The following is a 24,951-nucleotide window of genomic DNA, read 5'->3' as shown; positions in this document are numbered from 1 at the left end:
AACCCTGGGAAGTGGAGGGGAAGGGCAGACTGGAGGAAACTGTTAACACCATCCAAATACAAACCTGTGGAGGGCAGAGGGGGTACACAAATGGAACCTGTGTGTGTAACAGATTCAAGTTTGGTGGGCAAAGGGCACTGCAAGTAGGGACACCTGACACCCTTGCTTACCATTCTTATACAGTGGTGCCTCGCAAGACGAAATTAATTCATTCCGCGAATTTTTTCGTCTAGCCAATTTTTCGTCTTGCGAAGCACGAAATCCCATAGGAATGCATTGAAAATCAATTAATGCGTTCCTATGGTCAAAAAAAGTCCAAACAAAGCCAAATTTGGTACAACAAGAGTTTATTAAGTGCTCTTTAAAGTCACACATACTGTAAAGAGCATTTCAAAATTCAAACCCAGAATTTTTTTTAAAAAACAGCAGAGTGCCCCAATGGTCACAAAAAAATCATAAAAATGCAGAAAAAAAACACACAAGCTTCCAGATTCTTGCAAACCCCTCCCCAACACCAAGTCCTTGAATTCCAAACACCCCAACCCAAAATCCAAACCCCCCCAAAAAAAGTTTTAAAAGCTTAACTTACCAAATGGCTGCAAAAGAAGTTTTGGAAAAGCTTCAAAAATCACCAAAGTCTTTAAAAACCTCAAAAAAGGCTACTATGTACACTGCGTTCTATGAGTTGCTCCTCAAAGTCAAGTCGCAACTGTATTAATGGTGTTAAGAAAAAGGAAACAAACTTGCAAGACGTTTTCGTCTTGCGAAGCAAGCCCATAGGGAAATTCGTCTTGCGAAGCAGCTCAAAAAACGGAAAACCCTTTCGTCTAGCGAGTTTTCCGTCTTGCGAGGCATTCGTCTTGCAGGGCACCACTGTACTAAAAAGCGCTGGTGCTCAAGCCTGTCTGGAAGATATATACCTTGGAAACCCTTGTCTCTAATCCTCCGAAGTGAGTGGGGGGGGAACCACTCTGCACATGCTCAGAGCATTCGATTAATTCTTTGCATATTCCTCCGAGCTCTGACACTTGTTTGAGGGATGAGCTCTAGACTGAAACCTGCTCCAGCTTAGGCCCTGAAGTGGCATGGGGTTTGCTCTCAACCTCTGGAGAGGAGCTCAGTAAGTGTCTCAGCCAGGAAACTTGCAAACACTCTTGTCAGCTCTTGCAGTAAACAACAGAGCAAAGGCCCCGAGTTAGGCTGCTTGTCACACACAGGTATGCTGGCCACATGCAGGCAGTGACAGTACACAGGCATCCTTACCCATCACACAGCAAAGGAGGGAGGGGGTTCTGGTGGGCCACTTAGCTTAGCAACTTCCCTTGAAGTGCAGGGACCAATTTAGTGAAACCACCAGGGATGTCTTTAGAGAAGAGGCTCTTGTCCCCAACACACAAACACACACACAGCCCCTTCAGAGAGGCTCACCAGCTGCTTCAACAAACAAGACCCCGCTACAAGTCAAAGCAAGCTGGGGTCAGAACCCATCCTAGTGACCCATTGGCAAAGCACACGGTTACCTCTTGGCTCTCATCCCCTCATCTCCCAATCAGTTTCTGGTTCCTTCGGCTGATAACGCCAGAACTTGTTAAAACAAGGCGACTACATGCATGCGCGACAGCCTCCTCAGAGGACGGTTCCTGTCAGCCGTGTCTCCCAAGATGGCTGCATCCACTTCAGGAGGGGATTGCTTGTAACCCTCTTCTTTAACAGGCCCGGAGCTCTCCGTATAGATTTAAAGATTCCAAGCCCCTGAGAATTGTTTGGATTTTCGCTATAATTACTTGGGGTCTGCTTGGCTGCCGGCCAACGAGGAGTGCTGTGCCCTCAACTGATGCCTCTCTTCCTAAAAATAAACTCCCAGAGAAGAATTGGGAGGCAAAGTGGGGAGAAAATGCCATTTACGCTCCCGGCAGTTCAGATCTCTTCTGGCGCCATTTTTGCCTCTCTTTTGGAACCCAAGGGGTGGGTGCATGTGGGGTAGAAGAGAACACCAGCTTGCAATATTTCCCTTACAATATGCAAGGTACTGGTCAGACATTCAGAACCTCCCCTCTCATTGCTGCCGTTCTCAAAAACTCCCATGTTCCCTCTCAGCGTTGCTGGAACCAGGGAAAACAATGGGGTGCATTTTTTTTCCTTTTTAGGCCCATGAGGGATAAGCCAGTGAGTAATACCAGGGAAGACTCTTGTCATCAGCTGCCTGTAAGTTCCCAAACTTTGGCACAGAGAGAACGGCAAAGCCTTTCATTAAGACATCAAGGCATGGACTCCTAGAAAGGCATATTCTGCAGCACCAAAGCAATATTATGAAGGCCAGACTCTCCCTCAGCAGACAAATTAGCAAGCGACAGAAGTAGGCTTTAATTATACAAAAGTGCTGGCAATTTTTATTTACTTTTTTTGTTGCTGTACCATTACATAAACTGCCTGGAGCTGGGGAAAGGAGGCATATAAAATACCTGAAGTTAATAAACATTAACAAAAGTGCTTTAGATATTATGTTGGCTTAAGATACTGATTGCTTTGACAACAAACAGCATGTGGATTCCTTTAAAAAATGGTAAGGGGAGAAGAATAAACCATTTTGCACCAAGCATCAGTAAAACTGCAAATCCTATATCTACTAACCTGGGTCTAAACCCCACTGAACTTAGCTGGACTTGCGATATACAATAGAACTGTGCTTTTCCTCTCCGGTAGTTGAAAAATGACAGCAAACTAAAAGAATTGATTTAATGTACCATATTTTTCCATCTATGAGACACCCCCATGTATAAGACGCCCCCTAATGTTGGACATTCTTTTTTAGGGGAAAAACCTAGTCTTATACACGGAAAAATACGGTATATGGTACTTTCACACCTTGTTCTCTGAAGTATCCAACACAGGGCACCATCAAAAAGATGATATACGTATGGAACATTCCTAAAATCCAACATGGCTACGTGGCAAGTTCATCGGGGTCTGCTGGCAGAAAAGGTGTTTTAATAAAGTATTAATAAAACAAAGTAAGTGAACAAGTGGCCTTGGCTTAATCCAAAATAAATTCAGGATATTTTGAGATTATCTGCAATGCAATGGGTAAATGGCATATTTTGTTTGGGGAGAAGACAGAAAACTAGCAAAGTTTATCTAAGAGATTCCATTGCACTGGCGAAAATACATTTTTCAGAACCTGTTCACACACGCTATATTTTCTGTCTACAAGACTTACCATATTTGGGAGGCTGAAACAATGTAATCTGTAAAAGAGGTATCATGGCTATTGGTCCACAGCAATAATTCAATTCTGACAACACGTTTTACAGCTGTCACAATCACAGGAATTGCCGCAGGCAGACCTGTATTCAATATCACCTGATACCTTAGGTTTCCACATGTATAGCATGTTTTGCATGTCACAGTAAGCCATAGGTTTCTTTAAAAAAATATCTATGGTTTTATGTGAACACCTAGTGTGCTGGTGCACATTGCTGAAAAGGTCTCCACATAAGTCAAGAGTCTGGCTTGTTATAATATAGAAACCCATGCAATTGGCTTATTTCCCACAATCAAACCATGAGCAGTAAGTCAAAAACAAACCATGGTTACCATTCACGATTTCTCTGGAGTGGAACAAACCACAAACCTGGGTTATGACATCTCATCAAGCCAGGTTCTAGTTTGTTCCTAGTGCTGTAGCAGCATCAGAGGATGAACAGAACAAGAACTTTTGAGCTGCACGTACCAGCATGTTGCTTATTCATATTAAGAACATAGGAAGCTCCCTTATACTGAGTCAGACTGGTAGTCCATCTAGCTCAGTGTTGTCTACACCAGTTTTCCCCAAACTTGGGTCTCCAGCTTTTTGGGGGGACAACAGTTCCCATCATCCCTGACCACTGGTCTTGCTAGCTAGGGATGGTGGGAGCTGTAGTCCAAAACCAGTGGAAGATCCAAGTTTGGGAGACTCTGGTCTATACTGATCGGCAACGGTTCTCCAGGATTTCAGGCAGGAGTCTCTCCCAACCCTACCTGGAGATGCTGGGGATTGAACCTGCGACTTTATGTTTGCACGGCAGATGCTCTTATCACAGAGCTATGGCCCTTCCCTAAAGTAGGAACACAGGTTGTTGTTTTTAGCGATGGTTTAACAAAGGGGTGGCAAACCAGTGGCTGATAGAACAGCATCTGGAGGACTTCAGGTTCATCATCTCTGATTTAACGGGACCTGCAAACCGGACTTTTGTGTGCTTACGAACACGTTCCAAACTGCTTGTTTAGACAAAAATAAAAAAAATCAGTATTTTTCAGCTATTAATTTCACTGCAAACTGAAACTGTGCAACTTGGATAGCAGCTAGTTATTGCTTTGCCCTCCAATGCAAATCACAAAAGGCCGATCAAGAGAGATACACCATTATGAAAGCTTACTTTTAAGTTACTTTCCTAAGTTCTGTCCACATATCATAATAAATGCAAGTTCTTCTCCTCTTGCTCTTCTCAATTCAATCTGTGCCTTCACCCAGCGGTTACAAAGGGTTGTGGTTGCTGTTTTTTCTCGGGTGCTTGCACGTTTCTGTTTCCTGTCAGGGCTCCCTTTTTAAAAATTTGGCAAATAGGAAATAAATGCGGAATTCTCCCTGTATTATAATTTAAGATTAATCCATATTGTTATGGGCCTAAATAAATGTTGTAATATTGAAATGCAGTTCAAATTAGCTTGACAGAGTGCCAGAAGCACAATTAAAATGTTATCCAATGGGTAATCACAACCTAGTCTCTACGTTGTAAGTGCCACTTGCAATCTGTCGCCTTTTGACAAGAGAGAGAGGGCGGGGGGAAGAGAGAGAGAGAGAATGCAGAATAGATGTCCTGATCAATGCCAATGGTTGAAAGCCCCAAATAGATCCTGAACTTCTTTGGCTACAAAACTATAAAGCATTCTTTATACTCCTGTCTGCTGGTAGTGGGTGGGAAATACTGAAAGCAGGATATCCAGGATTTGGATACCAACAAGCTACCCACTAAAGATAAGAGTTGGACAGCCGGGTTGGTTTGTTTTTTAAAGACCACGGAAGGTGGTTTGAAAGAGGCATCAAAGCCCATCTTGTATATACAGTCTCATCGCACTATCACTTCATGTACATTTTTGTATTGTTATAAAAACCTGTTTTGCATGAGATGACTGTGAGAAAAACGAAATACACATATATACCCAATAATTAAAATGAAACACTCTTAAAAACTATCTTCTGTCTCCAGCCTAAGAGGGACTGCCTACTTGATCGGAATCAAACTGAGTACGGTGGTACCTTGGTTCTCGAACAGCTTAGTTGCCGAACGAATCGGCTCCCGAAAGCTGCAAACCTGGAAGCAAGTGTTCCGGTTTGCAAACGCTTTTCGGAAGCCGAACATCCGACACGGCTTCTGCTTCAGTGCAGGAAGCTCCTGCAACCAATCGGAAGCTGCACCTTGTTTTCAAACGGTTTGGAGAGTAGAACAGACTCCCGGAATGGATTACGTTCAAGACACAAGGTACCACTGTCTGCAATCCTAGCCCTGCTTACCTGGAAGTAAGACCCTATGAATTCAACTGGACTTAATTCTGAGTAGACATGGCTAGGAGTACACTGTTGTTTCTGATTCATAAGGGCCATGAGAATGTGCAACAGGAGGGGAAAATCAATTACCAAGAGTGGGTTTCATGCCCAATATCATCATCTTCTTCTTCTATAGAACATTAAATCTCTTGCTCCTGCTGATAAAAATATCTGATCATGGTCAAGTTGCCTGTTGCATGCTATTTTGCCATCAAGTCTTTTAAAATGGCATTTTAAATGGCATTTTCCATTTTCAGTCCTCCAAGTGACCAACAAGAAGTGGGCAGAAATGTCAAACTGTGTGGAGAACTTCTCATCTCTTCCTGTAGTCCAGCAGGAAGGCGAAACATATTCTGGGACAGAGGTGGGCAGAAGGCAGATTAAGGATCTTTGAAAGGTTTACAACTGGTGAAATGGTATTTTCAGAGGAAAACCAGCGGCACAGATCAGCAGTACCTCTATTGCTGCATTGCTACTATGAGCTGTGATGCAATTAGGAAGAAGCATTAACTGAAAAGCATCTTTCTCCTGCCCACTCTAAATGAGGTTGCTGAAACGGAACACTCAGGGGGAAAACAAGGTGTTGAACTTTTGTGTGCAAGGACTTCTGGGCTCGGTTCTGGACTGGATCACAAATACTTAAAATCTTAGAATTGTAGAGTTGGAAGGGACCCTGAGAGTCACCTGGTTCCACCCCCTGCAATGCGGGAATCTCAACTAGATCATCCATGACAGATGGCCATCCAACCTCTGCTTAAAAACTTCCAAGGAAGGAGAGTTCACCACCTTCCCAGGGAGTCCGTTCCACTGTCAAACAGCTCTTACCGTCAGGAAGTTCTTAAGATTTTAAGTCGGAATCTCCTGTCTTGTGACTTGGACTTAGCATGCGTTCAGAGGCGCCCTATTCACAGAGACGCTATTTTGCACCTAACTTTGGTTGTTGTTTTTTACTAGAACTGAGATCCACCAAAGAAGATCCAGCAAGTTTTAAGCCCTGTCCTAAGATATTAGCTAGAAACATTTTCAGCTGTATTCAACAGGCATGGATTAAGAAATGCAAACTTATGGTATAACTTATTTTGCTTGTTTATTACATTTATGAAACTCCCTTCCATTGTGAAACAAAGGTGTGCACATGCGCTTCCCAGGTAAGTAACTCATCCAGGTTGGGCCAGACCCAAACCTGCTTAGCTTCAACCCATGTCACCTTCTCAGTGGAACACACATCCATTTACAGCCAACGGAACTGTTGACATCTGTACAGTAAAGGGTGATTCCTCAATCTTTAGTGGCGCAGACAAGCACATCAGGTACTTGGCCACCATATCTCATGCATATTCACCATACTTTGAATATTCTGAGGTGGGGAGAGCTATCAGTTCATGCATCCATAAGGTACACATCCTAGAAGTGCCTTTGCTTTTCTAGCAAAAAATAAACTGCTTACCTAGTCCTGGAGGAACGGAAGCAGATGAAACCCTAGCACTGTCACTGGCTGAGACAATATCTCCCCCTGAACCCACTTTCATTTTTTAAAAAAAGACTGTTCTCCTGATATGTACAGTTCCCTTGCAACATTTATGTGGCATCCTTACAGAAACACAGAGATAAATTCATGCCTATAGAGCACTGGCTTTTAACAGTTGGTGCAATCATGAGACGTTGCACAAAAAAACCACAGGATGAAAAAGCCTTTCCCCGCTTGCATGCCCAGAGTTTGTGTTGATTAAGATTACGGTGCGGCGTTTTCAGAGGACAACTGGTGGTACAGATCAGACTAATAGAATTATATTAGCTATAATGTGATTAGGAACAAAACAAAAAAAAGTATTATTTGCATTCAGTTTTATCTCCACTGGGCCTGATTAGATGCAAACATAGATGGCTTCCAAATCATACTAGAAAAAGAAAAAGACCTTAAATGTATGCTTTGCTACTTGTTCCAAGAATAGGGAAACTAGGCTCATTATAAATTGTTGTAAGGGATATGCAGTAATCCACGTTTGGGAGAGGGGTGATGTTTTGCTGCTCCAGAAGTTTCTCCAAAAGCTTCTGAGAAGTAAAACTAACTGCATGAAAATGTATTTAAGGATGAAGGAAAATGATAGGTAAAAGATAATATCCAAGAGGTATTACAATAATGCAAAATGTGAAGTTTAAAAAGAGTAACAGGCAAAATTTCAGGCCAGTGAGCTCTGCAAGGTTTTGGGGTTTCCAGCAACTTTTGTTGTGAAATGTGTCCTAAAAACAGATCCAGACATTCATGAGTAGAGAGTGTGGAAACTCCTTGCTGTAGAAAGCCAAGAAACACATGCAAACCTCTAAAAGACAAAGCAGCTCAAAAAGTCAGACATTTCAAGACCACTTTCACATGCCAGCTGAATACAGTGGTACCTTGGGTTACAGACACTTCAGGTTACAGACTCCGCTAACCCAGAAATAGTACTTCAGGTTAAGAACTTTACCTCAGGATGAGAACAGAAATTGGGTGGGGGCAGCAGGAGGCCCTATTAGCTAAAGTGGTACCTCAGGTTAAGAACAGTTTCAGGTTAAGAACGGACCTCCAGAACAAATTAAGTTCTTAACCCGAGGTACCACTGTAACGTCTGTTATCTGAGCCCCTCTTGCTCTTGTGTTTTGGGTCCAGGTTTTCAAAGAGCCTCTAACATGGGCACATTAATGGAGAATCCAGCCACGCTATATGGTAAAAAGTAATTGTTTGCTACCATTGTGTCGACTTTTAACATTCAGATCTGTTGCTCTGACGTTCCCCATTCTCCTGCCAGAGGAGGTTTTCAGCCACGCAGCCAGTGGAGGAGCTGGATCGCTCCTTTGATTTGTAGGTACAGATATACAGAATTGTAAAGTTGGAAGGAACCCTGGCGAACATCTAGTTCAACCCCTCGCAATGCAGGAATATGCAGCTGTCCCATATGGGGACAGAACCTGCAACCTTAGTGTTATCACCACCACGCTCTAGCCAACTGAGCTATCTAGGCTGGAGTGATGTCACCATGCTGCATCTCACCTGTGGTCACCAGGCACGGTTCTGTGGACTCCCCCTGCAACCATAGCCTAAAGCCCGGTTTGGAAACCGAGATTAAGGTGGTCAACATTTGCTCTGTCCGCGTTACCCACCAACTGCCTGCCACATTTGAAAGCTTTTGCTCTTTAGAGATTTCTTTCAGACCTTGGATCATTCTCTTTATTGTGTGCATGCGCGCGCACACACACAGAGCAACGTTTAAGTTTCAAAGGCAAATTCCAAAAACTGAGTGCAAGACTCCAGGAACAGCCTTACATGTGCCCTACAGTGGTCAAGAGGTGGGTCTTTCCCCCCCTCTTCCCCCGCCCCTAACCCCTTGCAAAGGATAACATTAGCCTTGTGGGATGCAGCATACTGTCAGCGATAAAGGCAGATATGCAGCAAATCCTCCTCCGCTCTGCCTCGCAGTGAAATCTGGAACGAAATTAGAATGCAGAACTGCTGCATCCGAGTGGTTTCTTACACCCACTGCAGCTTGCAATTGTTCCCCCTCTTCACCCTGGGTGGTGTAATTCACGCTCTAGGAAGAACTGAGTGTAAAATCGCTGTTACTGTGATGCTGGCAAGTTTCACACCTCCTTAGCAGCGGTGTGAACCAGGTAAAGGCACAAGATCCAAGGCCATTTTGTCCCTGTATCTCTGCCCCCCCCCCCATTCTCTTGGTGAGCCTCCCCAGCCATCGATAATTCCAAGGAATTGTACATTCCAGCCTTGGCCCCATTCACTTGTTTTCAGAGATCATGGGAATGCAGGTACAGCAGAGGGTCAGTGCCATGTGTGGAAGTCCTTAGCCCCTCCCTTTAGCTGCCACTTAACCCCTGAAAAGCAATGAAAAGGGACGCGGGTGGCGATGTGGGTTAAACCACAGAGCCTAGGACTTGCAGATCAGAAGGTTGGCGGTTCGAATCCCCGCTCCCGTTGCTCGGTCCCTGCTCCTGCCAACCTAGCAGTTTGAAAGCACGTCCAAGTGCAAGTAGATAAATAGGTACCGCTCTGGCAGGAAGGTAAACGGCGTTTCCGTGTGCTGCTCTGGTTCGCCAGAAGCGGCTTAGTCATGCTGGCTACATGACCTGGAAGCTGTACGCCGGCTCCCTCGGCCTATAGAGCGAGATGAGCACCGCAACCCCAGAATCGGCCACGACTGGACCTAATGCTCAGGGGTCCCTTTATCTTTACCCCTGAAAACCACAAATTCACCTCCACCCAACCAATTTTGGAACCTAGATAGAGGAGTAACCAATTCATCCTCTCCCCACCAACCCCATCTAGGCTCCAAAACTGGGGGCAGTCTAGGCTCCAAAATGCAGCAGAATGGGGCAGGGTGTGTTTCCAGGCTTTTTCCATGGGTGCTCCGATTATATGCAATTTCACATAAGCGTGTGGTGCCTTGGAACGTAACCTCCATGCAAATCGTTCGCTGCCCGTGCAGGTGAAGCACTTATGGGTCTCCATCTATTGTTGTTGTTTTGGACTACAATTCCCATCATCCCTGACCACTCATCCTGCTAGCTAGAGAGGATGGGAGTTGTAGTCCAACAACAGCTAGAGACCCAAGCTTGGGAAACCCTGACAGGTCTCATTTTCCAATCTAGGTGCATTGATTTCTATTAATAGACCAATGTTGTAAGCCAAGAATGGTCAACTGGCAACTTGAGGGCCCCTGAAAGTAGTTTATTTTATCCTTTGCTCCCCTACCAAACTGGGTGACCTTACTCCTATAGTTCACTATCTGGGAAAACATGGGGGTAGCCAATGTGGGGCCTTCCAGAAGTTGTTGGACTACAGTTCCCATTAGCCTCAACCAGCAAAGCCAATTGTCAGGAATGATGGGAGTTGTAGTCCGGCAAGATCTTGAGGACACTCCTTTGGTGTAGTCACAGAGTATCCTGGATTTAACTTAAAAAAAAAAAATCAGGGCAAAGGAAATACTATCCAGGACAGGCAATAGATTCTCTGGGGCCCTGAGTTTAGACACATCAAATAGCTAAAAATTTAACTTTGCAGGAGTTTCTTTGAAAATCTACTTAAGTCAAGAGGGTGGTTGGCTTTCTTTTTCTTTTTTTTAATTGAAGCCTCACATGAGGGGGAAAGAGGGGAGAGAGAAATTACCCAAACAGGCTGCATGCAATAAAGTAGAATTTATAGGTGCGTGCCTTCCAACCACCAGTAAGATAAATATTGGTTTTATTTTGTGAATCCCACTTCAGCCTTAAGAGGAGGGCTTCTTCATTGCTCTGCTATGTGATTGCAAGCAGGTAGATGAATGAAATAGCGAAATGTATGAGAGGAAAGTGTAACTAAATTTGGAACTGTTAGGTTTAACTGGGAAAGGATATAGATATAAGTGTTCTGAGAAGAGAGCACTACTTACATAGAAAAGGGTGTGGATGAAAAGCAAACCAAGGGAGGAATCCAGTGTCTCACTGTTACAACCACTCCATCAGCAAAAGCATTTCTGCTTATCCTGGGCTGGTTCTGGGGGTTAACTGAACAACCCCCCACCAGCCAATTTTTTGGGGGGGTATGGGGGGCCTGTTGTAATAACAGAAATATTTGCATCAAGAACGAGTCCTTAGATGCAACCTAATCCTGCTGCAGTGAGTTCCATCGGTTAACGACGTTACAGGTTAAGAAATCATTCCATGTGACCGCTCTCGGACTGTAACGCTTGAAGCAATGGTGAAAGAGAACTCATACTCTTCAAGCACAGAGGACAAAGCAGAAGGTTTAGAGGTGGCACAGGATTGCCATAAAAAGCAGTTCGCTTTTGCAACCTGTGGTTTGGATAGAATACTACCCCAGGTGCTCTCTCTGGTCCAGCAGTATATAGTGATAAGTTACATCTGAGCTAACTTGCTTGCTTGTTTAAAGAAGCAGGGTTGCCAGATACAAAAGAAGGCAGAACTCCTCAACCCTAACTGTTGCACAGAAGAGGCAAGCCAGTTACATCCATAGAAGTCACCTCTTCCACACTATTATTAAAATGTTCCCGAGACCTATCCTCTTTTTCCATCCAGGCAGCCTATTAAGATAAGGACGCGGGTGGCGCTGTGGGTTAAACCACAGAGCCTAGGGCTTGCCGATCAGAAGGTCAGCGGTTCGAATTCCCGTGACGGGGTGAGCGCCCGTTGCTCGGTCCCTGCTCCTGCCAACCTAGCAGTTCGAAAGCACGTCAAAATGCAAGTAGATAAATAGGCACCGCTCTGGTGGGAAGGTAAACGGCATTTCCGTGCGCTGCTCTGGTTCGCCAGAAGTGGCTTAGTCATGCTGGCCACATGACCCGGAAGCTGTACGCTGGCTCCCTCGGCCAATAAAGCGAGATGAGCGCCACAACCCCAGAGTCGGTCACGACTGGACCTGATGGTCAGGGGTCCCTTTACCTTTGGCCTATTAAGAAAAAGGCAGTGTTACAGCCAGGATGAGTTGCCCGGAGTATGATTTAAGGGGAATGGGTTGGGGTTACAAAACCAGCCGCACCTACAAGGGTCCCCAGCCCCACTTGAACACCTGCACCTGTTCCAGATTCAACGTCTGCCCCCTCTATGCTTCGTTTTCCTTACTCGTGTCTTAAAGATGACATGGGAGGAATGGAAGGGGAGGGGGATGAACCTGCTTGCTCCTAAGACACGCACATCCTGGTAATGTCCAAAAGGTCTGAATAAATGTATCCTGTTGACTGCGCACAGATGGTTTGGCAGGATACATATGCTCAAAATTGTGCATATTCTTCAGACACTGCCAAGGCAAGTGTTGAGCGATTGTCTTCCCCTGTTCCAGAAACGTGTCTTTATTTTATTCCTGTTTTTGCACTTATATTCCGCCTTTCCTCCAAGCTCTTCAAAAGTAACTTGCATTGTTGTTCGCCCATTTCCCCCCTCCTGCTTTATTTGTTACAATACAAGGTTTTGTGGGGAGGGGGGTTTAACAGTAAAAATATCCAACTTCCTTACCAAACTCCTGAGATGTGAACTGCCCTGAGATCTTTGGATGAAGGGTGGTATATAATTTTTAATAATAATAATACTAATGTGGTAGCAGATCTAGAACAGGTAATACCACTCTCTCTCCAAAGTGATGTTATAAACATAGGGAATTGCTTGGATAGGGCTCTAGACACCACATCTTTCATGTAGTTAAAGCATTTTCACTCTGCTTTTCAGCCCCCAAAAGGCCTCCGATTTACAAAATATCAGGCTTGAGATTGCCAAGTCATAACACAAAAGGAAAAGAAATTTGGGGGGAGGAGGAAAGAACCAAATATGCAGGCACATTTTCCTAGTTACAGATTTCAAATAATGACCAGCTGGAATTGTAAGACTTCAGGAAGGAGGAGGCAAAGAAGGAAAGGTGCTGAACTTTCAGGAGAACAGATGGGAGAGGCCCCCAGGGGATCCATTTCTTTCCTTCTGTTGTACAGGCAGAGGATCTAGAATGGAAGACATTGCAACTTGTGGTGTTTTGGTGTTTTTGTGGTTAGAAGTTGACTTGAGCCCGGTACAGCAGCTGGGATAGACATATTTTAAATAAAGACAGTAACTGCCCCTGAGAGGGCTACAAGTGTCAAGCAATTGAAGTGTGCTGCGTGCAAATTTTGCAGGATGGGGTGTGGCGGAGTGAAAGAAAACAATGCTGTTTCTGGACAAAAAGAAAAAGACAAGATCAAGTTAGTGTTCAGGACGCACTTGTAGTTCCACATGGAGACTTGCCTGTCTCATCTTGATTCATTTTATTTTGCCGGGGGGGGGGTGTACACATACACACATACATATATATTTTAGTTAATCCATTAGAGAAGCCTTACAATAGTTCCTAGCCATTTAAAAATGCATGCCAATGTAAGTCATTTTTGGCACACTGATATGCTGAAGTTGAGCATCTCACCTGATTTACAAAAAACAAAACCAAACCCAAACTCTTCCTTTTTGTCCCCTAGGAAAACATCGTGGATGGAAGTCTCCACCAGCTATTTACAGGTGTGCATTAAAAGTGCTTCTGACCCCTTTAAAAGAGGAATTTCCATATAGAAGGCACTCTTACCGGCCTGATCCTATGCAGGTTTACTTTGAAGGAAGCATCCCTGAATGCAATGAAAACTTCTATTTTGATATATTGTACCTGGCTTTTCTATATTGAAGCAGCTTAAAGGATACAGTTTCAAGCACTGTATATTGAAACACAGGCTCCAGCACAGGTATCAAAGCACTGTGCTGACAAGGACCCCAACACCCCATATTTAGTTTGGGGACATTTCAGGTGCCGTACCTGATTTCATTCAGGTCCATCCTAAGCTATTACAGAGCAGATTAAGACAAGGCTTGCACGTTTCTCTTTTCTGCCCAAATTCTTGGAGCGCCCTTTGCATCGGCTCCCAGCATCCCAGAGAGTCACAAACTAGTGTGAAGCCAACACCCAAGAAGGCATCATTTGCTGGTAGGAAAAAAAGAGGAAGGCTCCAGATGCACAGGAAAATATTTCATTAGGCCCAAGACGTTTCAGAGTAAATCCCATGTTTGGGAGGGCGGTCTTGAGCCCTGTTTAGGGAAGTTTTTAATATCTGATGCTGTATTGCTTTTAACACTCGATTGGAAGCCGCCCAGAGTGGGTGGGGAAACTCAGCCAGATGGGCGGGGTATAAATAACAAATTATTAAATTATTATTATTATTACAGTGGTACCTCAGGTTAAGTACTTAATTCGTTCCGAAGGTCCGTTCTTAACCTGAAACTGTTCTTAACCTGAAGCACCACTTTAGCTAATGGGGCCGCGCCGCAGGAGCACGATTTCTGTTCTCATCCTGAAGCAAAGTTCTTAACCTGAGGTAATATTTCTGGGTTAGCGGAGACTGTAACCTGAAGTGTATGTAACCTGAAGCGTATGTAACCTGAGGTACCACTGTATTATCGGTCTTCAACCTGATCTGTAAACCCCTTTTACGTTGCTACGAAGACCACTCCTAAACAGCCGTGGTTTGCCTGTGAATCTCTTGTTCGCCTCCTTAGGGCGCAAAGCAGGCAGCTGACCCCTTCAGACATCCACCCAGCACAAGCCCTGGGCTATGTCTTGGAAGCAGCCTTTCCCCCAACTCTGCACAGAGGAAGGGGTTGAATGCCAAGGATGAATTCACCCCTTTTCTGGGAGACAGCTGAGTCAGCCCTCCTCGCAGAGATGAGCTGTCATAAATATCTTTCTGAAAAGTACATTTTAAAGATGCTGTAATACCAGGGTGTTTTAATATTTAATTAGGCTATCGCCACACGGCACATGGCTCGCTCGCCCTCCCCCCCACCCTCAACACACAGACCAAAACACACAGCAGCAGACCAAACGCTAGCACACCCTCTCTCCAAGTCCTTGGAGCTCGGTCGACATTCCCAGCAATTTTGCAGAACAGATGTTTCCCGGCCAGTGTCACTGTCTGTCCCACGCCCTTCTGAATTGGGGGAGTCCCAGAGTAGCCCAGGAGGAGGAGCGAAGCCCCTACCCCCTTCTCTCTGCGTCCAAGCACACCCTTGGGGATGTGGTTTGTCAGGATGAAGGGATCATTTTCGAAGAAAGCTTTTGTTACACTGCAAGCCCCCATGATAAACGACTTCTGAGAAATATTCCTCCGCTCCCTAGTCTTAAACGCCATTTGCATGGCAAGAGTCTGCAACTTCTCTGTGCCTGAACACCATGGGGGGGGCAGCCTCCAAATTGCAAGATTTGCTTAATATTCATGATCTCTCTCTCTCTCTCTCTCTCTCTCTCTCTCTCTCTCTCTCTCTCTGGTTTTCCTTTTTAATGTTACTTGACATCTGCTTAAAAAAGAAAAAACTACAAGTCATCCCAGTGGACTCTGGGCCCGCTGTGGTGTGAGAGACTTAGTAGCTACAGCTGGGCAAACCTGGCTCATAAGAACTGCCCTGCTGGTTTGGGGATAAGGGTCTACGTAGCCCCGCATACAACATGGGACAAAACCTGCTCTCTCGTTTGCCCTCAGCATCTGTTGCCAGACTGCCCCTAAACGTGGCAGTTCTGTTTAGCTCTTGTGGGCAACGGCCACAAATACTTAAGATTTTATCTCCTTCGCCACTGCAGCGCTAACACACGGCCATTTGTTACATCCTGCCCACACGGCAGTTGATTCTTTCCGTCCTATGGGCAGAACTCAGGACCGAGCCATTAAGTCACAAACTTTTCCAGTCTCATGGCAGGACCTCTGTTCATTTCCTCCTCCCCAGCGCACAAACCCCCACACCTGCCCCATCCCTGTATGACGGGAGTGTGCACAGCTGCAGTGACTGATGGATTGGACCCTGGAGGAAACTGAATGGATGCCCCACCCTCAGCCAACCTCACAAAGATTTCAGTGAATCCCACCTGTGCTACTAAGCTGCCTTCTGAAAGTTGGGAGGATAAAACAGGCTATGCAAATGTTTTTATTATTAACAATTGCTTTCCATAAAAACCCTGTCCTAATCATGTGTTGTGCGCTCTGCTTCTCCCTCTCTCTCTTTCACCCACAGACACAAACATACAGCTTAGATCACAAGCAACTGCTTGAATTTACACCTCTGATTTTCACCATGATGACTCACAATTTTACAAGGAGGCTTCAATACATCAAAGAGAGAGCCGCCATTGCTAAACCAAAGGCCCACTTTGCAGCCCCAAGAACAACATCCCGGGCTACAAAATTTTGGGATGAATGATAGTACAGTATATCCAAAAAGCCTTTCGTACCCACAAGTGAAAAACATGCCCCATAGTTATTCCGGGCCCCGTAACCCATCCGATCTCTCACAGATGCAAGCAGGCAAAATAGCATCTCTGGGAAGATCCAGGAAACGAACACTAACAAACAGATGAAACTACTCAAACTGTAATTCTCTAAGATTTTTGGTTTCTCAGGATTCTGCTTTCTTTCTGCCTGACACATGTGTCTCTATCTGCATCCTCTGTAAGCTTCAGAAGGAGTGCCACTAATAAGGAGTAGACAAGTTAATCTCAAAATCTGTTTTAACTTTGACATACACTTTTTATTTTTCCTTCTCCAGGAAAAAAAGAATACACAATTCATTTTCTAGTGAGTCTGCAGAGGCACATTTTTGTGTGTTTGGGGGGGGGGGGTGTTGCAGAGAGATAGGAGCAAGAGAAGGACTAGTATGTGCATGGGGTGGAGGGGGAGAGTGCCTGCCAGGATGATAAATAGCTAAATGAAACTTGGGGAAATCTTCCAGCTTGCTCCATAAAAGATGATGGGTTATCATCTCACGCTGCAACTGGCTGGATGAAGGTGGGGGGGTACGTGCGTGTTCTCGACCCATGCTTCGCTAATCACCAAGATGAAATCTTTAAAAAGTATTTTATAGAAGGTTTCAAGATAGCTTGCCGCTTGATCCATTCACTCCCACCCAGAGCTGCTTTTATTTATTTGCCGTGCTCAATGGATCTGCGTTGGAGACACAGCTACATATTAGTGTGTGTGAGAGAGAGAGAGATCAAGGGATCCTATCACCAGCCTTGGGTGACTTGGACTCTCTCCGCTGCTTTTCAAGGTCTTAGAAAATCAAAAGCAACAACTCTCTCTCTCTTAAATAGTACACAACCCCACCTGTTTAGGCCCCATCAATTTCCCAGTAATGCCTCCCCCTCCCTTTTAAAACAGCTTCTGATCCCAGTTTGGAATTTAATCCATTGAGACAGCTGTAGGGAAGGAAGGAGAGACAATTGCAACTTTGGCACTGAACACAACCATCTGATAGGCAAAAGAAATAAACAATTTGCCAGGAAGACTTAGCCCAAAGAGAGCTGACACTATCTCCTTCTCATCCAGCCATTTGCTTACACTCAAGAGATTGCCTGCACAGAACTCCCACTGTTCCTTATGCAAACCCCCTTCCCAGCAAAGCAATTTGCTGCACCGTCCAAAAGTATTATTTAGCGCATAATGCTGAACAGGGGAAAAAACAACACTGCTGCATATATACGGAACAGGCACACGCTGTATTCTATACGGTAGCTTCTCATTCATCTGCATGGTCTGAAGGACATCCAAATTGTACGAATAAATGGGTGTGCCATTTACATGTGGGGTTTGTGTTAACATGGAAGACCCACAGTGAGTTTTGGTAGTCGCGAGCTTCAGCTAACCAAGGTTTTAGAAAATGGAAATTTCTACTGTATTGCGCTATTAAGATATCCAAGGGGGAGAAAACCAATTCAGGCCCCTTGTACAATAATAAGTTTGCAGGACACATCAGACCGTATCGTGGCATCTCTTATTTTATGTATTCATCCAGAGCACTGAAATGACATTCTAGCGTAAACCTAAGGGGGCAGGCACCACTGGTAAGAGTACCAGGGGGAACCCAGAGGAAATTTTATTAATTTGCCCCTGTCTAAAATTCACCCCTCTCAAGGATTTTCCCTTTATGATATCCTTATAGCTACAAGGCGATTGTGGGCCTGCCGTAATAGCCCTTCTGGTCACTTGAGAGAATTTTAATTGCTCAAAGGCTTTACTACCATTATATGTTATTAATTACAACACTCTAATTAGACTTTTCAGCTATTTCAACAGTTTTAGGAGAATGATCAAGACTTGGCCCTGTAGGTTTGGAAGTATAAAAGTACCTTGTTTGCTATTTTTGCAGATTTCGGATGTTAAAAAAACACACACACCAGGAAACATGATCTATTGGTAATAAAGTTCTCAGGAGTACTATATGCAGGAAGCGTAATATTCGGAGCCTGTTTAAGGTTATAGAACATACATTTGGAACAAGCCTTCAGTTTCAGATATAGTCTGAAAACTCTGCAAATTATAGCATGCAAAAGAAAGGTTTTGTGGGATTTTGATATTTATCTATATCTTATCCACTATATCTCCACTATTTTTCTGAGTAGATTCTCAGATATTCAGCCCAGAGTCTCAACATTCAAGTGTATATATATTTTGAATCCCCTGAATGTGTTCTGCGGCAAAGTGGTCAGAGCACACCAACATCAATGGATATTTTCTTAGAAATTACACAGATCAATAAACCACAAATTATTACGGCTACACTTTACAAGATTTCCCTCCCCCCTTTTTTTGGTAAATTAGGGAAATAAGAATCCTCTGAACCTTTTAGAGTTGCCTACTTACTTCTTCAGTTATGTTATGTTTTCAAGATATTTAGAACAATAGCCACTTAAAAGAACACAACTGTGTTTTGTGAATCTCCGGTTAGCGGCACCTCTCCTTTTTGATTATAGAGATTCAATCACTGGTGAGAAATGGGTTAAGTACTTGCATTCATATTTCAATGATATACAAATAGAGGAACAGAAAGGACACACATATGCACACAGAAAGGAAAATTAAGAATTACATTTCAGGAGTCTACATGCTGTACTTCTAATACCGATGATGCTTCATGTATTTGTGTGGCCACTCCATCCCATAGATTTTTAGATTGTCACTGAGCCTACGAAGCAGTAAACAAGGCCAAAATGGATTTTCTCCATGTGGTTTGGAGCTTTCTGTTCAAAATAAGAATCGTTCTAAGTTTGACTTGCAGGAGAGAGAGATACAGCGAGGAAGATGGCACTCCAAAACAGACCGACAAGAAAAGCCTTACAAGTTTTTCGCTTCGGTCTGCAAGACTCAAGTTTGTACAATCCTAACCTACAAACATAGATAGATAGGCAGGCCAGTGCATTAAACCCTGAAGTTGAAATACAGCTAGTTTACAACTGCAGAAGGAACTGACCGAAGAAGGCAGGTGGATTTCTGCACCCTCTCGTGTTAGTTTCACTGATCCACACACACACACACCAAGCAGCCTATGAATTATCACAAAAGCCTTTTCTGATGTTCGCCCATAAGTCAAAGCTAACTGATGGTTTTATTTTATTATTTATTGGGAATGATTGGTGTTAATTAGTTGGGTCTAATTAATTATTACATGCCATATTTTAAATGCCAGCTCCCCCTACGCATTTACACATATACCACACTCCACCCCCCCCAACCCCGCAGTTTTACATACCACAGGCAAAACAGTGAAAAGGACGAGAATTGTGCTACAAGGTAAAAAAAAAAGCTGAGATGATAAGAAAGCAGTTTTCATAGCTAACAGGGTCTCTCTGTCTGTCTGTCTCCTCTACACACACACACCCTGGTTGAAGTGGATTGGTACATTCATTATTCTTAATATGTTCCCGTTTTAAAGGCACTCAGCTAGAACAGTCTGTCCTTAAGGAGGAGGAAGAGAGGGGAGCCAGAAATATTGGGATTTTTTGGCTCTGAAGACCCCTGGTTTAATGGGTAAAGGGCTCTTTTGTAAGTGGGTAGCGCATGGAGAATTGAAGGGTAGGAAGAGGAGCTGTGCTCTCACATTATTTATGCGTGCAGTCTACGCTAATGGCATATGCAAGTTGACAGCATACATCCTATCAACTTGCTGAAGTGTATCTTGATTGTTCAAACACACTCTTAAAGGTGCCCGATCATTTATCAAATTAAAATAACTGTGCTGTGTTTCAAAGGGCTCTGAAGATCTAAATTGCGTTCTCGCGTCCCTAATACCCCCTGCATCTATGCACAACCCCCCCCCCAAAACCCAGAAGTCTCCTCCCACCTTTCCAAGCTACTCAAGATGCAATGGGGTAGGGAGGAATAAAAGAGGGAGTTTGCCGGGTGCAGGGCGGGGTGGGGGGGAGGATGGAGGGAGGAGGAAGCAACGCAGCACCCCCCACTCCACCCGCTTTGTGCGCTCGCCCAGAAATATGCCATTTCATGATTCTGTCTTTTTTCGTTCTCTGCTATGTCAAAAACTCCAATACAAATCTACTAATCCAGCAGGAAATGATGGACTCCAGAAGCCTGACCAATTAAATTTAGACTCATGAAAAGCTTGGTGGCTAGTAAATTATAATTTTTATTAGCTTGAACAATGTTCCTGTAAGAGAAAGTGGTCTCTCCCATGAATGGCTCTTGTATAATTTATTTAACTTCATGAGCCTTGCCAAAGCCCTGAATATTTTTAGATCTTTCTGTTCTAGGGTTTGGCATTTTTCTTTCTCATATATATATTTCTGAAGGGATATTTTTAGGCTTCTGCCTGTTATTTAAAACAACCTTCTTTGCATTTGGACTCCCATATGCTGAACAGCCTCTTCTGCTCCAAGGCTAAGGCCCATTTCGAAGCAGTGGTGTAAATTTTGTACTGGGAAACTTGTTCTGCACGTGGAAATATTGCCTTGCCTCTAAATTAGCATCACAGTCACACACACACACACACACACACAGCGCGCCTAGTTGCTCCTGTAGGGGTGGAAATCTACCTCTTATATGAATAATTAGACATGATGGCAAAGCAATTCCCAGTGGGATAATGTACATTTCAAATTTGAACTTTAATTTTTGTGCGCTCTCTCCCTCTCCCTCTCTCGTGTACAACCGTAACCACCTTGTGTAACCATGTGCGCCTTGCAGTTCCCGTGCAAAAGATCAGCGCTGGCAGTTCCTTGCTGTTATCTCTGCCTTGCCTTTGATGTCTCATGCTACTTGTCATTTATAAGTAAAGATGGTTAGAGTCTTTAGAACATGCCTTTGAACAGTAACTCCTTTAGCACCTATTTAATGCTAGGAACTGTGTTGCAGAAACATCCACTGGTGTTAGATAGTTAATGAGGTATTTACTAAAATGTATTTTCTTTAAAAGAGGGGTAGGTAGGGGAAGCATGCCAGATGAGGAAACTGTAGGGTGGGGTGAATCCTGCAACGGAGTCTCCCTCCCCAGGAATTTATTGTCTTTCTTCCTATCACTGGATTTAACGGTACCTACATCTACAAAAAAACCAAAACCCCAACCCTATTACTCCCAAGAAAATTTCCAGCCTAGGACTGCTGCAGTTTTCATTCATAAGAAATGTCTGTTTTGAGATCCTTTGCTATGCTCTTGGAAGCATAAGCCCATTCCTGGCAGCTATCGTGCTTTCTTTTTCCTGTCAATTACTTACAATTGGTTCTTTTTAATCTCATGTACCTGCGCAAGCTATTTCAGGCAAGTATTTCCAGCCAACCTTTGAGGGGGCATTGAATGGCGTGCAACTACCTTCCTCAGATATGGGGGATACAGATAGCATTTGGGTCTCCCTTCCTTCCACCAGTCCTCTTGGTAGGACTCTCGTTTGCATACCAAATAAGAGTCAACTGCAATGTGAAAATCCAAACAGCTCCAGGCAGGAGTAATGATGAATAATGCTGCTAATATCCTTTTCTTTTCTTTCCTTCCTTCCTTTTTTTAAAAAAAATAAATAATTTTTTTTTCACAGCTTTGACTTTGGACCATCTGCATTAGAGACACGCGCGCAAACACACAAATCTAATGCTGTGCGAAAAATAATGAGACAAAACATTTTAATTGCACCTTTTGTGACAAGGTTACTATAACAGCACTTTACCATAAAATTTCTACAGCGGGATTATAAAACTATCAGCACTCTGCTTTAAGAAAAACAATTTGCTAAACGCTAAAAGCTAGCTTCAAAAAAAAAATCCAAGGTCTCGTTGGCCAGGTTGTTGTTGTTGTTTCAAAGAGAGAAAGAGAGAGAGAGAGAAACTGTTTGAGGAAAGGAACAGGGAGGGTAGACCAGATCTCCATGGGGAAAGAATTCCAGAGAGAAGGGAGTGTTGGAATATATGCTTGAACGGTGAATGCATGCCTTGTGGAATTTCGTCCGAGTGGACATAAAAATTAAGCGCACTCTTGCAAGAGCACTTTGCATTCCAGTCTTTTCCCAGTGGATTCACTTTGCATCCGGCCTTTTGGAATTCTGTGCTTGGTTTTTGTTTCTGCTTTAGTTGCCCAAAGAGTTGTGGGTGCCCGAAACGCAGCTTACGAACGGAACCGGCCCCTCCCAACCTATTTCTTTTGAGTGACTAAAGCCCTAAGTATTAAACTAACTATATTATATATAAGCGGGAAGGTCTCTTGCCTGCCTCTATTAAATGATACAAGGAGATAAGTGTGTTGCTTGTTCCAAGTGTAAAAGGAAAAAGAAACCTTAGGCAGACTTTACCGTCCTTTATAGACTTAATAACAGCAACAACAAACAACAACAGCAACAACAACAATAATAATGAAAAGCACCTGGCAAAGATTCAGCACAGCCGAGCCTGTATATTCACATATTGTGACCTCTGGTTTTGGAGAGGCCTTTCCCTGTATTATAATTGTGCATCAGTGTCAAGATTCCATCAATAATTTATTCTATGGGAATTGACAGTTTGCTTCTTGAATGTAGAAAAAGAAAAGGAAAAGGAAAAAATCCACCTAACAAAAAACATTAAAAGCACACATTCCAAAGGAGAAGAGGCTGTAGGAACAGAATCCCTTCCCCATATTTCTAATTATGAGCTTAATCAAAATTCTCATTTTTTTAGAAGAAAAACCCCCACAATAGAATAGAAAAATAAAAGAGATCAACAGAAGGGTTTCATATGGCTTGGAAGCAGGACAAGGGGTATTGAATCCAGACTATGGAAGAAAAGCACAATGATTGACACCAATCATACTCCTCATCCAATTTGCCTGGGTTTGCATTTTAAAATTCTTTCCTGGTGTTGTTTGAACCTAACAGGTTAAAAAAAGAAGACGACTTCACTCCAATGAGCATCTTCTATTTTATTTAAAGAAAAGGGATAAAATCTAAAGCCTAGAGAAAACCCTGCAAATCTACGATTCAATTATTTCAAATAAAGCACAAGTAACTTGTGTTGCACATAACATTTGTTAGCACTTTTTAAATCTGATCGTGCTAAAAGTTCATTAAGAACTCTGAATTTGGGTATGTATTTTTAAACAAATAAATAAATAAACGTTGGGTTGCACTCCCAGTAGATAATTTTACCTCATGCCATCTTTTTTAATCCATGTACTAATTGTAATCCCATTAAAGCAGATATAATTTTATTAGCATTCACAGTTCATCAAGCTAACAACAATGGCTGTGACTGCTGAGTTTAGAGAAAAATAAAAACTGCAACATCTTTTTCTTTTTTGCTCTGATGTTTAAAGTAACTTGTAAACAAAACTTAATTGGCTGTGTGTGGCTTTGTAAATCTAAGATTAAATCCCCGCTACCATAAATATATAGCCAATATGCAACATACACAAAATGAAGGTGCTCACTACATATTCAGAGGCTGCCACAGCATTTGAAAATCAACCATATGACAAAAACTTTGAGGACAGAAATACATTTATCGACTTTGGGTTAAATATAGAGTCTGGTTAGGTTACACTGAAAACAAATTCAAACATTCACAGTGAAAACAAAATGTTTTTAACTCCAAACCATCTATCCCTGATAAGAGCAATGTCATTTCCAAAAATAAATCCAGTACAGCTAAATCAAACCCTTCGCAAACAAAAAGACTACAAATACTCAGAAACAAAAGGCAAAATATACAAAGTCATATTCCCTTACTCAGCATTTTCTTATTCCTTCCTCGGGAAAAATTCCAATCCAGGGAATTTTTGCATTCAAGCCTCGTGAGTTTAAATCCCTTCTCCTCATCGTATACAAGGATGTTAATGAAGACTTCCAAGACGGCATAGTTCTTACCTCCAACGAGATTCTTAATTTTGGAGTTGGGTCGTTTAGGATACAGTGGATGTTTAAATTTTGTGTGTCCTGACATCCAGCAAACTAGCTAGCTAGCCCCTATAGATTCTATTTGGTACGTTCCCCTTCTCCCAAACAACTAATTGATGCCACAGACCATCTCCTGGCACATATAACCCCCCCACTTCTGATTTTTCTTGCCAAACTTTGTGTCTTTAGCAGGATACCACAAGCACTTGTTAAAGCTAACACATGCACTGCAAACCCATTCTCACCCTGACACTTCAGGGCTTTATATAGAAACAGGATTTTCTAGTCTTACACCACCCGCTCTATTAATGCTAACCCTGCACATACAGCTACCCCTAATCTGAAAGAGCATAGCCGGCTCCTGGGTGCTCACCCTTCCCTGGCAAATAACAGCCTTTTTGTTCAGGCAATAGAATTTCTTAAGGATGTTAATGCAGAAAAAGGGTTTCTCTCCCCCCCCCAATACACCCCCTCCTCTTCTCTTCTGTGGGATTTATTTCCCTTCAGTTCCAGCTACTAAGGGGGTGGGGTAGGGGGTGGAAAGGCCCTTATTTTAACCACTTCTCCCCCATGACTAAATTTTTCTTTTTTAAAAAAAGGAAGACTCCACGGTAAGGAATATGTGGGTTGCCAGGGGCTGGGCGGGGGGGGGGGGGGAGAGAGCGAGGACTGGACGCATTTCGCTTGTTAT

At 43.4% G+C, this 24,951-nt stretch overlaps 1 protein-coding gene across 12 annotated transcripts in view; it reads right to left on the bottom strand.

Annotated features, from left to right (window-relative positions):
• Nucleotides 1-24,951, bottom strand: part of BAHCC1 (BAH domain and coiled-coil containing 1) — a 128,767-nt gene that overhangs the window by 69,339 nt on the left and 34,477 nt on the right. The window contains exon 1 of one of the 12 annotated variants that reach the window (XM_053375482.1): nucleotides 24,231-24,321. The exons of the other annotated variants lie outside the window; for them this stretch is intronic. Coding sequence (XP_053231457.1) covers nucleotides 24,231-24,306 — 76 coding nt within the window. The 5' untranslated portion in view covers nucleotides 24,307-24,321. Of the gene's footprint in view, nucleotides 1-24,230; nucleotides 24,322-24,951 lie in introns of those variants that run through there. 12 annotated transcript variants of the gene reach the window in all.

Source organism: Podarcis raffonei, chromosome 2 (genome assembly GCF_027172205.1).
Source record: "Podarcis raffonei isolate rPodRaf1 chromosome 2, rPodRaf1.pri, whole genome shotgun sequence".
In the NCBI taxonomy this organism is placed as follows: domain Eukaryota; kingdom Metazoa; phylum Chordata; class Lepidosauria; order Squamata; family Lacertidae; genus Podarcis; species Podarcis raffonei.
The sequence above is the reverse complement of the archived record's forward strand: the minus strand, read 5'-3'. Positions and strand labels throughout refer to the sequence as shown.